The sequence below is a fragment of the Chelonoidis abingdonii genome, chromosome 3 (genome assembly GCF_003597395.2).
Source record: "Chelonoidis abingdonii isolate Lonesome George chromosome 3, CheloAbing_2.0, whole genome shotgun sequence".
NCBI classification, from domain to species: domain Eukaryota; kingdom Metazoa; phylum Chordata; order Testudines; family Testudinidae; genus Chelonoidis; species Chelonoidis abingdonii.
The window spans coordinates 38759989-38775104 of NC_133771.1; the positions used below are offsets into that span (position 1 = coordinate 38759989).

Consider the following 15116-nt stretch of genomic DNA (forward strand, 5'->3'; position numbering starts at 1 on the left):
GTGTCAGATCCCAGAAAATGATGAGCTAATGCATTCACGGGGGGCACGGGTCCTATCAAACCCAAGCCGTTTGCTTCCTCCTCCCCAACCTTCTGACTACTGTGGCAGTGTCCCCCCATTTGTGTCATGCAGTATAAAGCATGCAGAATAACAGTGACTTCGGTTAGTGAGATATAAATGAAGGGGAAGGCAGCCTCCCACGTGCTATGACAGTCCAGGCAGGAATTAAGCGGTGCGGGGGGAGGAAGAAGCGCCAGCATGTCGCTGGCTATGACAGTCCAGCGCAGGACAGAATTTTTCTTTACACAGGAAAGGGAGGGGGCTGTTGGAGCTCAGGACCCCAGTTGCTATGATTGAGGGAGGTTATCAGCCGTTCTGTACCATCTACTGGTAATGACCGAGAATCATTCTATTTTTCACCCAGCGCGCCCCGGCAGCTCTCAACCTGAAGCCAGCAGGAGATGCTGGGTTGATAAAAGGACGGCTTACACAGTCCTACTGCACCATCTGCCACGGGCAGGGGAAAGGAGTGGATACTGCCTTCACTGCTGCAGCATCAACGTCACAGCAGCATTCAGTAGACATAGGGTAATGAAAGAAGTCGAATCTATTTCTTTCCCTTTTTCTTCACGGTGGGAGGGGAGTTAAATTTGACAGTATTCCCTGAACCAGGCCGGACAATGTGTTTGAGACCTAAGACATTGGAGCTCCGCCAGATGCAATACTTTTCGAGCGACTGCTGGGGACTGTGGGATAAGCTGGAGTCCTCATACCACCCCTCTCCTCTCCATGGCGTCCATTAGTCTCTGGCTTCCCGTTATGCTAGTCATGCAGCACTGTGCAGCTGGAGAGAGATTTTTTTTTCAAACGCTTTGGCATTTCGTTTCTCTAACGGAGCTTTGAAAGAACAGAATTTGTTTCTCCATACAGCAATCAGATCGCAGTATCTCGCCGTAAGTCCCATGCTGGAGCTCTTTTTGGATTTGGGCTGCATTGCCACCGTTGCTGATCAGAGCTCCACACTGGGTAAACAGGAAATGAAAATCTAAATTTCGCGGGGCTTTTCCCGTTTACCTGGCCACAGCATCCGAGTTCAGATTGCTGTCCAGAGTGGTCACAGTGGTGCACTGTGGGATACCGCCCGGAAGCCAATACCGTCGATTTGCAGCCACACTGACCCTAATCCGATACGGTAATACCAATTTTAGCGCTACTCCTCTCGTCGGGGAGGAGTACAGAAACCAATTTAAAGAGCCTTTTATATCGATATAAAGGGCCTCGTAGTGTGGACAGGTACAGCGTTAAATCGGTTTAACGCTGCTAAAATCAGTTTAAACGCGTAGTGTAGACCAGGCCTGGGTCCTCCGGTCATCTGTGTCTGTTCATTTTCCTCAAGTCAAAATATAATTTATATAAACCCTAGTATCCTCTACTCTATGAACAATTTGTTGCATTTTGTGGTGAGACACTTGGCCACTGAACACAATCCATCCAGCTGTCTAGTAAAGTTTAGTAAAGAATAGAATTAGCAGGCTCAGAGATGACACAGTATGTTGGTGAAGGGTTGACATGGCTTTTGTAAAAGGAAATCATGTCTTACCAATCTATTAGAATTCTTTGAGGGTTTCATCAAGCATGTGAACAAGGGTAATCCAGTTGATATAGAACATTTGGACTTTCAGAAAGCCTTTCACAAACTCCCACATCAAAGGCTGTTATGCAAACTAAGCAGTAATGGGATTAAAGGGAAGGTCCTCTGAAGGCTCAGTAACTGATTTAAAGATAGGAAACAAAGTGTAGGAAAAAATGGGCAGTTTTAAAAATGGAGAGAGGTAAAAAGAGGGTCCTCCAGGGATCTGTACTGGAACATATGCTGTTCAGCAAATTCATAAATGATCCAAAAATGGTGAAGAGTAAGATGGCAAAATTTGCAGATACTAAAAAATTACTCAAGATAGTTAAGTCTAAAACTGACTGCAAAGAGTTACAAAGGAATCTCACTAATCTGGGTGACTGGGTAACAAAATGGCAGATGAAATTCCATGTTGCTAAGTGTAAAGTACTGCACATTGGAAAATATAATTCCAATTACATATATAAAATGATGGGGTCTAAATTAGCTGTTATTACTCAAAAAAGATCTTGGGGCCAATGTGGATACTTCTTTGAAAATACTGTGCAGCAGCAGTCAAAAGAGGCTAACAGAATATTAGGAACCATTGAGAAAGAAATAGATAATATAATAGCATATAAAATATGTATCAAATATCATAATGTTACTATATAAGTCCACAGAATCCCCAGACCTTGAATACTGCATACAGTTCTTGACACCCCATCTCAAACCAGATATACTAGCACTGGAAAAGGTACAGAGAAGAGCAACAAAAATGATCAGGAATATGGAAGAGCTTCCATATGAGGAATGGTTAAAAAGACTAGGACTCTTCAGTTTAAAAGAGAGACAACTAATGGGGGTGTCATGGGATCCACTCACTGCATGTGGCAGCTCCTCCTGGCAGCTCTGGGGATTAGCTCTTACAAGGTGCTGCCCTCCTCTGGTGGTGTCTCTACACATTGTCTTTTTCATTCTGAGGCCCCTCTCACTCCCAGAGCTGTAGCTTCTTGTTCTTGGCTTGGCCCTTCAGCCAGGTCACTAAGGTCCTCCCCTTCTGGGGAAGTCAAAGCCCTTCAAGACTAGCTGTCTGTTGAGTGTCTCTAATACCCTGCACCACTTCCCAGTGGCTGATAGGGGAACTCAGGCCCAGACTCTACATTGGGTTCCAGCCCAGGAACCCTATAACAAGAAGCCAAGGTCTGTACAGTTCTACACTTGGGCTGCTGCTGTTTCCCTGGGCTTCTTCCTACTTATCTGGCTTCCCCCACTTTCTGGGTTTGCCAGCCGAAGCTCCCTCTTCTCTATAGACTACCTCCTTGCAGCCTGCTGCTGCTCACAGCTCCTGGGCTTTATGCAGTCCCTTCTTGTTCCTGTCCAGCTGAGCCCATTTCCATTTAGTGGCCTTCTCCCTGTCTCAAGTGCATCCTGGGTAATTAATTGGACTCGCTAGCTACTTCAACCCCTCCCGGCCTTATGTGGGGTGGGCACATCATCACAGGGGGATATGAAGGAGGCCTATAAAATCATGAATGGTGTGGTAAAATGAATGGGAAAGTTATTTCCCCTTCACATAACACAAGCTCCAGGGTTCACCTAATGAAATTAATAGGCAGCAGGTTTAAAACAAGCAAAAGGAAGTACTTCTTCATACAACACACAGTCAACTTGTGGAACTCATTGCCAGTGAAGGCCAAAAGTATAACTGGGTCAAAACAGAATTCCATAAGTTCATGGAGGATAGGCCCATCAAATATTATAAGCCAAGATGTTCTGGGATGCAACTCCATGTTCTGGGCGTCCCTAAACCTCTTGCTGCCAGAAGTTTGGACTGGACAATCACTCAACACATTGCCCTGTTCTTTTCATTACCTCTGAAGCATCAGGCACTGGCCATTGCTGGAAAACAGAATGCTGGGCTAAATGGACCAGTGGTCTGACATAGTGTGGCCATTCCTATGTCTTTAAGTTTACTGAAGCAGGGTTTCCCAATGCTCTGTTTTTCTTAGGGCACTGCCAGAAACATGCTGATTCATTAAATCTAGAAAAATAATTAGCATCAGTCATACCCCCAAAATTTTTCCCCTTGCATTTAGTACAAAAATGTTCCCTTTAATTTTTTTTTTTAATTCTTATGGATCTCTACATAAGTAAGGGTTCCATCTTTTTTCTCCAGACAATGACCAACAAATCTACCCACTCTGTCAATTCTTCTCTTGCTCTATGATTCCCAGAGCAATGAGCCTATTGAGGTCTTTTAGCCTCCTCTTTCAGGCAAAGGGAACTCTTTGGGGACACGAATTGTTGGGCAGTGGGTTCTTTAAATTTTATTCTGTGCTCTGTGGAGAATTTCTCTATCCCTTGGAAGATGTCCTCAAACTCTTCCTAAATTGTTGTAGTCCCCCGTCCCTCTAAAATGAGTACCTTCTTGATGAGACCAAGGGCTTGACACATTTTTAACCAATAACAGAATCTCGTCTCCCTGGTACTATTACAAATTGTATATTTTCCAGTATGTTATTTACCCATACATCTAGTTCACTTATATCTTTAGTAGTGATATGTTTACCATTGTAAGACCTGAATTTTACCCTCCAGTACCTGTGATGTATCTTTTAGTATTACCTACACTGTTTTTGGCCACACACTGCCTTATGCACCTGCATTCAATTTAAAATTAATACATGTCTAATTTGCTTTCAGCTTCCACTGCAACATTGTCCATTGCTCCCATGGATAATTCATCTGAGCTAGCAGTTGTCCTCTTTGTCGATGCTATGCATTTCTTCTGGTGTTTGCAAACTCTTGCAAAGTGATTTAGTCCATTGTATTTCTTGCATCTTTTCCTATATGCCAGACATTGTCTTGGCTCACATTGATTACCATGGCTGTCCAACATCTTGACAGATGAAAAGAGACAAACGAAGTTAGTCTGTCAGAGGTTCTTAGCAATGATGTGGGAAAAGATGCACAAACCACAAACCTTCCCACAGCAGTCACAGGTCCACTTGCCAGATGGAAACTGAATACTTTGTTTCCTGGCTCATCTGAGGGCCTCAGCCTGGGCTTTCTGACGGCTCTTCATGGTGACTGTACCAGCCTTATCCTGGCTTCTCCAAACTCAGCTATTGTGGGCAGGATTTTTCCAGTTTACAGTGGGAATCTTAAATTTCTTGAGACTTTGCTTGACTTTGACACTCTATCGGAACGATTCTCTGCTGCTTTTACAGATCCAGACTAACACGGCTACCCCTCTGATACTTGGCCTTCCTCTGTGTCTCAGGCAGTTTGTAGGTTGGCCATAGAGTATGGCAGATGATCTTGAGGCATGTGCTCCACATTTCCTAGCCAGTGAAGCCTGTGAATGTCTAGCATAGTCTGCATAGACTGTAGGCCGGTTCTTTCAAGGATCTCATTACTGGTGATCCATTGGTCCGAAGTAACTCCGAGGATTTTTATAAGACAATGGAGTTGACAAACGTTCAATCACCACTCCTGCTTGATTGCCACAGTGTGTGTAAATCCATTTGCTGTTTTTCCTTGACTCCAACTTTGAGGTTCACATGTTTTTCTGCCTCATGATTCTTTTCATGTAGTATTTGGGATTCTCTATCATGTCTATAATGTCAGAGCAGTGTCCATCCTTCATATGCACTGTGTAACTTTCTTTGCTTGGCAAATTTTAATTGCTCTGTCAAGGGTTTCTTCTTCCAGTAGTCTATTTCTGAGTATTTTATTCCAGACCCCAGCCACATTCTGGCCTCTTGTCAGAGACTCAGCTTCCCAAAATTGCAAGATTGGCTCTTCAGCCTCAGATCAGTAACAAATTCTTCTATGGTTTCACCTTCTTCTTGTTCTCCCTGTTTAAACATCTCTCTCTCATGTTTCATTTTGATATGAAGTGCAGTACTCACCAAATTTTTATAGTACAGTTTCATAGTTAGCCCCTACCCAAGTTAACTGAAAACTATTAACCATACCAAGTGCTTCAGAACTAGCTATTGTCAGAAATAAGGCTACCTTCTCACTGTCATCTTTTGTGCTGGCACCCATTGCTTGCATTTATAGAATAAAGTGCTCTTTAAAGCTTCTCCAGTTATCTCCCATGTTTCAAGTGAGTTTCACTGAGTGGAGCTTTTAACTGCTCCATTCTTCCAGTCTAGGTATTTTCTTAGTTCATTTTTACTCCTGGTACTCTGTGGTGTTCAGTGATCCTTCAGTGCTTAAGGTGCTAGAAAAAAGATCTGCTTTATTCTGTTACCCGTTTCAACTGACTGAATAACAACACGAGCTTCTACAAAACCCCCGTAGACTTCATCTCTGGAAGTCCAGACACTAAAAGCATAGTCCCCAACACCACAGTTCTCTCCAAGGCATGTCTCACCCTAGCATGAGCACAGACTGTCTAGAATAAACTGCTGTCATTAAGATTTGGTGGGTTTTCAACACAGATGCAATTCTTATTTCAGGTTCCAATGCAAAGTGAAGATGACAATGAAGATGTGATGAAGTACATACCGACCTAACCCCCCCGATGTGGAGAGCTCTATGCTGACAAGAGGGTTTCTCCCATTGACACAGCTACCACCTGTCAGGAAGGTGGAGTACCTACACTGACAGGACAAGAATAGGTAGAGTCTTCAGAAGACAATAATATGATACATGAACTTGGGGATTTAAAATTCATGGGGAAAACTGTGGTTCCAGAATGAAACAGAAATGAAAGCCATATACCCTAGCTAACTATACAGGAATGCTCATGCTCACGAACAAACAAACTCACTCCACAGAAAGCGTCCATCTTATTTTTGTAAGTATTTCTAAGCCTTAAAATACACAAATATCCTTTCACAAATTCACATCAAAGTAGCTTTTCAAATCTCCTTCACTTTCTCAAATAGTTTTTTCATCATGTACCCTGTAAGTTTTATCCCCCTTTACAGTCAGATGCCATAAGATTCACAAACCTATGTAGTTTAGCACTGATAGGTTCCATTAATCTTAAATATCTCAAATCTTTTTCTGCCCACCATTTTCATTTATTACTGGAAAGTTTTCTTTCCCAAGTCCAAATAACCACATTCCCTGGTGAAAGAACATAAGAGTTTCATATTTGGTTGAACATTTCTTTAGGGCACAATTTCATAGGACATTTCAAAGTCATATTGTTGTTCTTTTATTCACTTCACCTTGCCAGGTTCTATATAATCTTTATTTTTTCCCCCTTTTTGCACAGTACCTTCCCCAGCAGAATCATTTATAGGCATACATTAGCTTTTGCTGTTTCTGAAATTAATATTCTGATTTAGTTTCTTATAATATGTTTGGTATCTTGAATGGAAACAGCATTGCTCTATCAAATATTGCAGAGACAAGTATTTCTTTTGAAAAACAAAGGTATATATACTAAATTCATATTGATGCAACATTAAAATTAAGAAATAAATCACTTGCAAAAGTCAGGAATTAAGGGGAAAAGCTCATCCTTAACTCTGCCTCATTGTCCTTATCCATTTAATATCTTGAACTAGAGCATTTGCACCGAATCCTGAAAACCCTCCTTCAGCGAAACTCCTGTTGATTTCAATGGAAATTTCATACACAGGCAGTGTCCAAGATTTGCCCCTTTGCTAATTAATAAAATACAAACAGAATTTCTTATTCAACCTTTCACATAGTAAGTTATAAAACAGATACTATTCAGCCTATGCTTGATTTTAGCATCCACACATATCCATAAAGGTGCTTCTCAAGTGCATTAGGTACCAATGGGAGCACAAATTACATTATCAGTAGTACTTGTTACTGATACAGTACCACAGGCAGGCAAACCAACTATACAGAATATCTCTCATCAACCCTTATTGGATTGTCATTTAAATAAATAGCAGTACTTCAAAAATGAGTCTTAAGATGCATATTCTTGTCTGCAAATATTTGCTTTAATATCAGTAATCAAGAGATAATCTAGCAACGGACATCTAGTTTCAATGATTTTTTTTGCTATTCTTAATTATATATTTTATTCATATGAGGCTGTTTCCTGAGGAAGAACTATGTGAGAAACTAAAATTTCAATGGAATATCCATTCATTTTGTTTTTGATGTAACTTTTGGACTCATTCTCTATTGCACTTAAAATTCTTTAATAGTTCTCGAGTCATTTAATTCTGCATAACATTGATTCTCCTATAAGAAAAGTGAAGTGGTTTCCTAGATACAAAACTTGCTAGTGGGTTAGAAATTTGATAAACCACTTAAAAGTTGCTATAAATCTCCCAACAAGATTTTACAAACAAGATAACAAAACAAAGTAAGAGATGAACTAATGTGTGAGCTGTTAATTACATAATAAACTTATGTTTGACTCTAAACAAGTTTTAGAATGATTTTAGAATCAGCCTTTGATTGCAGTACAGTTCAGTTTATGAACATCATTTCTATTCTAGAAGCATAACCTGGCTAATTCTCACTTCACCAATTTAAAAACCCATAAAACAACTCATAAAAACAAAAAGTGGTCTCTCCCCATTTCTCAGCAAGGATTTAATAGCAGGCTGCTGCAATGATAGATCATATTACTAAGATTTCATTATTTGTATAAAACAGAATGCAATTCACTTGCTAGACTCTTACAATTGTGGAGGAAAACTAAAATTATACTTTTCAAAGTAAATGAACAGAGTGCATTTGTAATGGAGTATCCTTACTTTTTACTATTATGTTTGTTCTTACTTTCTAATTTACAAACTGGGTTAATCTGCAATAGATGCTTTTAGTTACTAGTGTGAATTAATGAGATTCTTTAATGTTAAGTAGGGCCCCTCAGAATCTAAAACCTGTTTTACCTAAAGAAAATGTATATTTAGAACTTACAAACTGAGTATCTGTCTACATGTAGCTCCAAACTTTTTGCATCCTAAAGCAACTGCACGGAGGCAGATTTTTTTTCCAGTAATTTTTAAAGAGATTAAATTAATGGTAAATATTTATGGACAATGCAATTAAAATCTTACCTGGTCTGATAGAGAGCAGCATTTATTTGCCATTTTCATCTGCAGAAAAACAGAGATTAAAGAATAGTCAGACTGGTTAATATATTGATGCTATCATTTGTCATATTATTTCACTATCAAGGACATATTTAATACACATTTATAAACATTTCTATACAAAAATACAAGGTTAAAAGAAAATGAAGGTGGCAAAATGAAGCCCTCAGAAGTCAGGAACTGACAAAATTAAGATTGCCTATATAAATTTAGCTCTGCCCCTCATGTGACGGTGTTAAAATGCACTCTTTAAATACATATTACCTTCCTCACTTGCACCCCAATTCAACAGAGTTTAAGAACTTTGAAGTTAAGAATGTGCTTAAGTGTTTTGCCTCAGTGCACAATTTGGAATGGGTCAGAGATGAAGGCAGTTGTCCAATATTTCTTTTTAGATCATTGTTCAATGTGAAGCTGCACATCTCTCTTGCCATATAACATTCAACTGACTGCACCGAATATGGATTTTGTTAATTTAGACTTTTCTGTGTCTCCCTGACACTTGTGATAGATTTCACTCCTTTTAAATAAAATATAATTACTCCTATATTGCAGAAACAGAACTTAAATACAGAGAGATTAAGTGACTAGTCCAAAATTGCACATGTAGACTGCAGTAGTTGTAGGAACAGAACCTAATCTCCTGGACCTCAGTTCACTGCCCTGAGTGTAAGATTCCTATAAACTAATCAACCTACTTCTCCTACAGACTGAGAAGGAAGAAAAATCATTACTGTAATTTTTATTTTATAGCAATTCGGATGTGCTCATGGCAAGGTGTACCATAGAATCATAGAACTGGAAGGGACCTCGAGAGGTCATCTAGTCCTGTCCTCTGCACTCAAGGCAGGTGTAAGTATTATCTAGACCATCCCTAACAGGTGTTTCTCCAACATGCTCTTAACAATCTCCAATGATGGAGATTCCACAACCTCTCTAGGCAATTTATTTCAGTGCTTAACCACTCTGACAGTTATGAAGTTTTTCCTAATGTCCAACCTAAATCACCCTTGCTACAATTTAAGCCCATTGCTTCTTGTCCTATCCTCAGAGGTTAAGAACAACATTTTTTCTCCCTCGTCCTTGTAACAACCTTTTATGTACTTGAAAACTGTTATCATGTCCCCTTTCAGTCTTCTCTTCTCTAGACTAAACAAACCCATTTTTTTTTTCAATTTTCCCTCATAGGTCATGTTTTCTAGACCTTCAATCATTTTTGTTGCTCTTCTCTGGACTTTCTTCAATTTGTCCACATCCTTCCTGAAATGTGGCACCCAGACCTAGACACAATACTCCCATTAAGGCCTAATCAGCGCGGAGCGGAGCAGAAAAATTACTTCTCGTGTCTTCCTTACCATACTCATGCTAATAAATCCCAGTATGATGTTTGCTTTTTTTGCAACAACATTACACTGTTGACTCATATTTAGCTTGTGATCCACTATGACCCCCAGATCCCTTTCTGCAGTACTCCTTCCTAGGCAGCCATTTCCCATTTTGTATGTGAGCAACTGATTTTTCCTTCCTAAGTGAAGTACTTTGCATTTGTCCTTACTGAATTTCATCCTATTTACTTCAGACCGTTTCTCCAGTTTGTCCAGATCATTTTGAATTTTAATCTTATCCTCAAAAGCACTTGCAACCCTCCCAGCCTGGTATCAGTTGCAAACTTTATAAGTGTACTGTCTATGCTATTATCTAAATCATTGATGAAGATATTGAACAGAACCGGATCCAGAACCGATCCTTGTGGGACTTCACTCATTATGTTCTTCCAGCATGACTGTGAACCACTGATAACTACTCTCTGGGAATGATTTTCCAACCAGATATGCAACCACCTTATAGTAGCTCCATCTAGATTGTATTTTCCTAGTTTGTATATGAGACGGTCATGTAAGACAGTATCAAAAGCCTTACTAAAGTCAAGATATACCACATCTACTGCTTCTCCCCATCCACAAAGCTTGTCAAAGAAAGCTGTCAGGTTGGTTTGACATGATTGTTCTTGACAAATCCATGCTGACTTTATCACCTTATTATCTTCTAGGTGTTTGCAAATTGATTGCTTAATTATTTGCTCCATTATCTTTCCAGGTACAGAAGTTAAGCTGACTGGTTTGTAATTCCCCAGGTTGTCTTATTTTTGTCTTCTTATAGATAGGCACTATATTTACCCTTTACCAGTCTTCTGGAATGTCTCCTGTCTACCATGACTTTTCAAAGATAATTGCTAATGGCTCAGATATCTCCTCAATCAGCTCCTTGAGTATTTTAGGACGTATTTCATCAGGCCCTGGTGATTTGAAGACATCTAACTTGTCTAAGTAATTTTTGACTTTTTCTTTCCTATTTTAGATTCTGATCCTATCTCATTTTCACTGGCAGTCACTATGTTAGATGTGCCACCAACCTTCTTGGTGAAAACTGAAACAAAGAAGTCATTAAGCATCTCCGCCATTTTCACATATTCTGTTATTGTCTTTCCTCCCCTCGTTGAATTACAGACCTACTCTGTCCTTGGTCTTCTTCTTGCTTCTAATGTATTTGTATAATACATTAGATCAGTACCATGGATCAATACTGTGGACAACAGCCTCATGCATGACATACCATACAATTAGTACAATGAATAAGGAAGGATTCTTTGGACCCTAGCCCAGTTCACTACCCAAAGAATGAAGTGACACAGGGAATGATTAAGTGATCATATAATTACTATATTTTAATGCATTCATATTGGGGGAAGTTCATGGTTGCACATGCAACCTTATCTTCGTCACTTCCTGACTTCTGAGTGCTTCCTTTTGCAACCTCTTTTTTTAATATAGTTTTTTTCTATATGGAATTCATGTTTATAAAAAAATAAAGACGCAAAGACATTCCATGCACTAGTTAAAATATGATAAAATAATAGCTGCAGAATAGCACTTTAATGAGTAGTTTGACTAAATTTGTCCACTTTAATAAAATGAGATAAATGAGCTTCTGTTCCAATACAATGTTTCCTTTATTTATAATGCAATTCTTCAACTTTTTGCAGGTGGTGGGGGTAGGGGTGGGGAAGCATCTAGTTGTCTACTCTCATGTGCTACTACTTGCTAGACAGCAGCAGAACACTGTGTAATGCATAAGGTGCAATCCATGAGGCAGAAATCTTTGTCTTATTCCATGTGCGATTTTCATGGTTTATAGAAGGAGTCAGGATTTTTTTCAAGGACCAGCCTTAATCCACATACACAACACCTAGTGTGGGTAGGAAAGCAAGATTCCTTGTCTCCTGTCTCCATTCATATGCAGTTTCACAGATTATATTCCATAATCCTCTGCCTAGTACACCTGAAATTTCATTGTGCTTTGTTTGGCACACTTGTGCATATATTGAAAACATGAGATGTTATCTGCTCAATGGGAGTTTCACCTTACTCTATATACACATACATATAAATTGTCAGTGGAATTGTGGGTTATATAATGCTATCACTTATCATCCAATATAGAAGTATAAAGGATAAATTTTTAAACTCTTATAATTCATCCTACTCAAATCCAGTGTTCACTGATCAGATGAAAGGTACATCCATGATCTAGGAATTATGTCCTTATTCTGAGGCCAAATTTTAAGTTTATTTAATCTTCTACTGAGGATTTAGGGCTGTTTAATAAAATGGTATAGAAACAATGGTTTTCAAAGCAATTTTTTATTTAATTTTTAAAAAAAGAACAAACTAATTTTAGGTAAGAGGTTGAGATTTTGAGAAAAGTTTAAGTACTTTGAAATGGGCCTCTATAGTGGAAACGCACAGGCAACACTGGGTCTTTGGTGGCTTTTCGGTGGTGGTGGGGCCTTCACTGCGGCCAAAGACATGAAGCGACAGAAGGCCCTGCCCTGCCGCCGAAATGCCGCTGAAGACCCAGACCTCCGTCGGGTGAGTACAAGCACCGCAACTCCCCCACTTTGCCCCAGGCTCCCTGAATCCTCTGAGTGGTCTTAAGTGGATGAAGCACAGAGTGCCACACTGGTGGAAAGGATAATGGGAAAAGCAAAAGAACTGGGATGGGGAGAGGACTCCTTCAGGAAAACTGCAGCATGTGTTCTGTTTGTAAATATGATAGTTACTATCAAGCTTTTCACATGAAGCTCATTATGGATTATGCAGTAATTAGTAGTGCTGAAAGAGTCAATGTAGACTCCTCCTCCATATCCTGTTCTTCCTCATCATGACTCTTTAGTTCCTCTTTCATGCCCCTCATCTCCATCTTTCTCCTCAGAAGTAACTGTCTGCACAGTAGCATCAGAATAATTCAGACACATGCTATTGGTAGACAACAGCTGACTTCTTCATACTCAAAGATAACATTACCACCCCAGGTCCCCTGACAGCTTGACTTTGCTGAAAATGTTTCTGCGAATTAGGTCACTGCTTTGCAACTAGCTGAAGTTCCTGATTGGGATGAAAGGCCTATGCTGGTATTGCCGATATTAGTATTGTCTCCTGGCATCAGTATGGCATCTAAATAGATCCTTTTTGGTTGAACTCTCACTCCACTGTATGTACTGATAACCAGAAAAGTATATTCCCAACAGAGCAATGCTTAATTTTCAGGCTTGTTGAGATGTTCCCCAGACTGTGAGTCTGACACAGACTGTTAAGGGAATTTGATCATAACCTTCCCAACAAGGAATGGGAATTTATGTGCACATCAGATGTACTATTGTGTTACTCTAGTGATCAGTAACATAAAGTTGGTGGAGATATGAAATATTGTGGCATATAGCAGGGATGGCCAAATCGTGACTTGCAAACCACATGCAACCCTTTTACAGTTAAAGGGCAGCTCCCGGAGCCCACCATGGCTCCCTTCTCTGCCTAACGGATTGGTGGGGAGGGGAGCTCAGTGCTTCTGCCCTCTGGCAGGGTGGTGGGGTTCAGGATTTCAGATGCCTCCCATGGGGCAAAAGGGGAAAAACCCTGAGCCCTGGCAGGTGTGCCCCATAGGTGTGCCCCACGAGCCCCGGCATTACAAACTTTACTTTTAAATTTACAGCAATATCTTAATTCCAATACAAGCACCTTTTTACTGGGGACCACACTAGGGATTGTAATGCTTTAGCTACATCAGTTTCTAAACTCATTATAGCAGTAGAAAAACTGCATATAGACCAGCCCTAAATTACACTGCTTTAGTTACAAAGTTTCCCTTCACATATTTCCAAAACAAGTAATGCACACTTCTAAAACCAGATTTCAAGCATACTTTAACTGCAAGAATTTAAAAAGAATATATTAAGGCCTCATCCAAAACTCAAAGAAGTCAATGAAAAGACTTTTCTGATTGGGCCCTACAAAAATTTTGAAAGTAATAAAGTCACCTTGAGGTTCTATTGTTCTCTATTACAAAATAAGGTTGTATTTTCTTGGAGACTTCAAGGTAAAGTGTTATGCTACTACAATTTCATTTCTTCCCCCTCGTTCTTTTGTTTTACATATTATACCTTATATACAAATTATTATACTATGCTTGGGAAATTAAAAATAATTTAAATATAGCAAATGAAGGAAAATATGCAGAAAGTAACATACATTTTGAAGTGTCAAATCAGAGATGTTAGTTGATAATGCTCTCAGCCAGTCAGCACACTCCTGCGCTGTATAAAACTGAAGTATCCCAGTACTAACTCCATCGAGTGCAAGCACTTCAAATGCATTAGATCTGCAGTCAAAAAATATATATACAACAAAGTTTTCATAAACAATCCAATAGTACTCAATCTTCATCTGATCTTTGGAACCTTTTACAAGTTTCATTTTTCAAAATTACAAACAGAGAGAAAAGCAACAGAAAAGGGGAATAATAACCTACTACAGTATCAGGAAACACAAACACAGTAAATGGTTTAACTTTATCAACGTTTACATGTTTGATTACTTATTCACTTAGGGTATGCCTATACTACCTGCCGGATTGGCGGGTAGTAATCGATCAATCAGGGATTGATTTACTGCATCTCGTCTAGATGCTATAAATCTATCCGTGAATCGACGCCCGTACTCCACCTCAGCAGGAGGAGTAAGCAGCGTCGACGGGGAAGCTGCGGCAATCGACTCACTGCCATGAGGATGGCCAGGTAAGTTGAACTAAGATACTTCGACCAGCTACACAAATAGTGAATAGCGAATAGCGTAGCTGAAGCTGCATATCTTAGTTTGATCCCCCCTACAGTGTAAACCAGCCCTTATTGTTGTATAATTATATGTATATAAACACTAAGCTTAAGATATTTTATTAAGGATGCATCAACTAAATCTAAGTAAACAATTGTGCAACCTCTTGCCACCAAAATAAATGTTTGATACTCTAAAAATGTACAACAAGTCACAAAGCAAATATCATCTATTTTTAATTTCTTGAAGTGCTATCGTTTAAAAAAATTACAAGCAATCATC

General features: G+C 39.5%; 1 protein-coding gene across 1 annotated transcript in view; it reads right to left on the reverse strand.

Annotated features, from left to right (window-relative positions):
• SNTG2 (syntrophin gamma 2) overlaps window positions 1–15116 on the reverse strand; it is a 534493-nt gene that overhangs the window by 107539 nt on the left and 411838 nt on the right. The window contains exons 10-11 of the mRNA XM_075063695.1: window positions 14253–14382; window positions 8632–8670 (exon numbers count right to left, since the gene is read on the reverse strand). Coding sequence (XP_074919796.1) covers window positions 8632–8670; window positions 14253–14382 — 169 coding nt within the window. The remainder of the gene's footprint in view (window positions 1–8631; window positions 8671–14252; window positions 14383–15116) is intronic.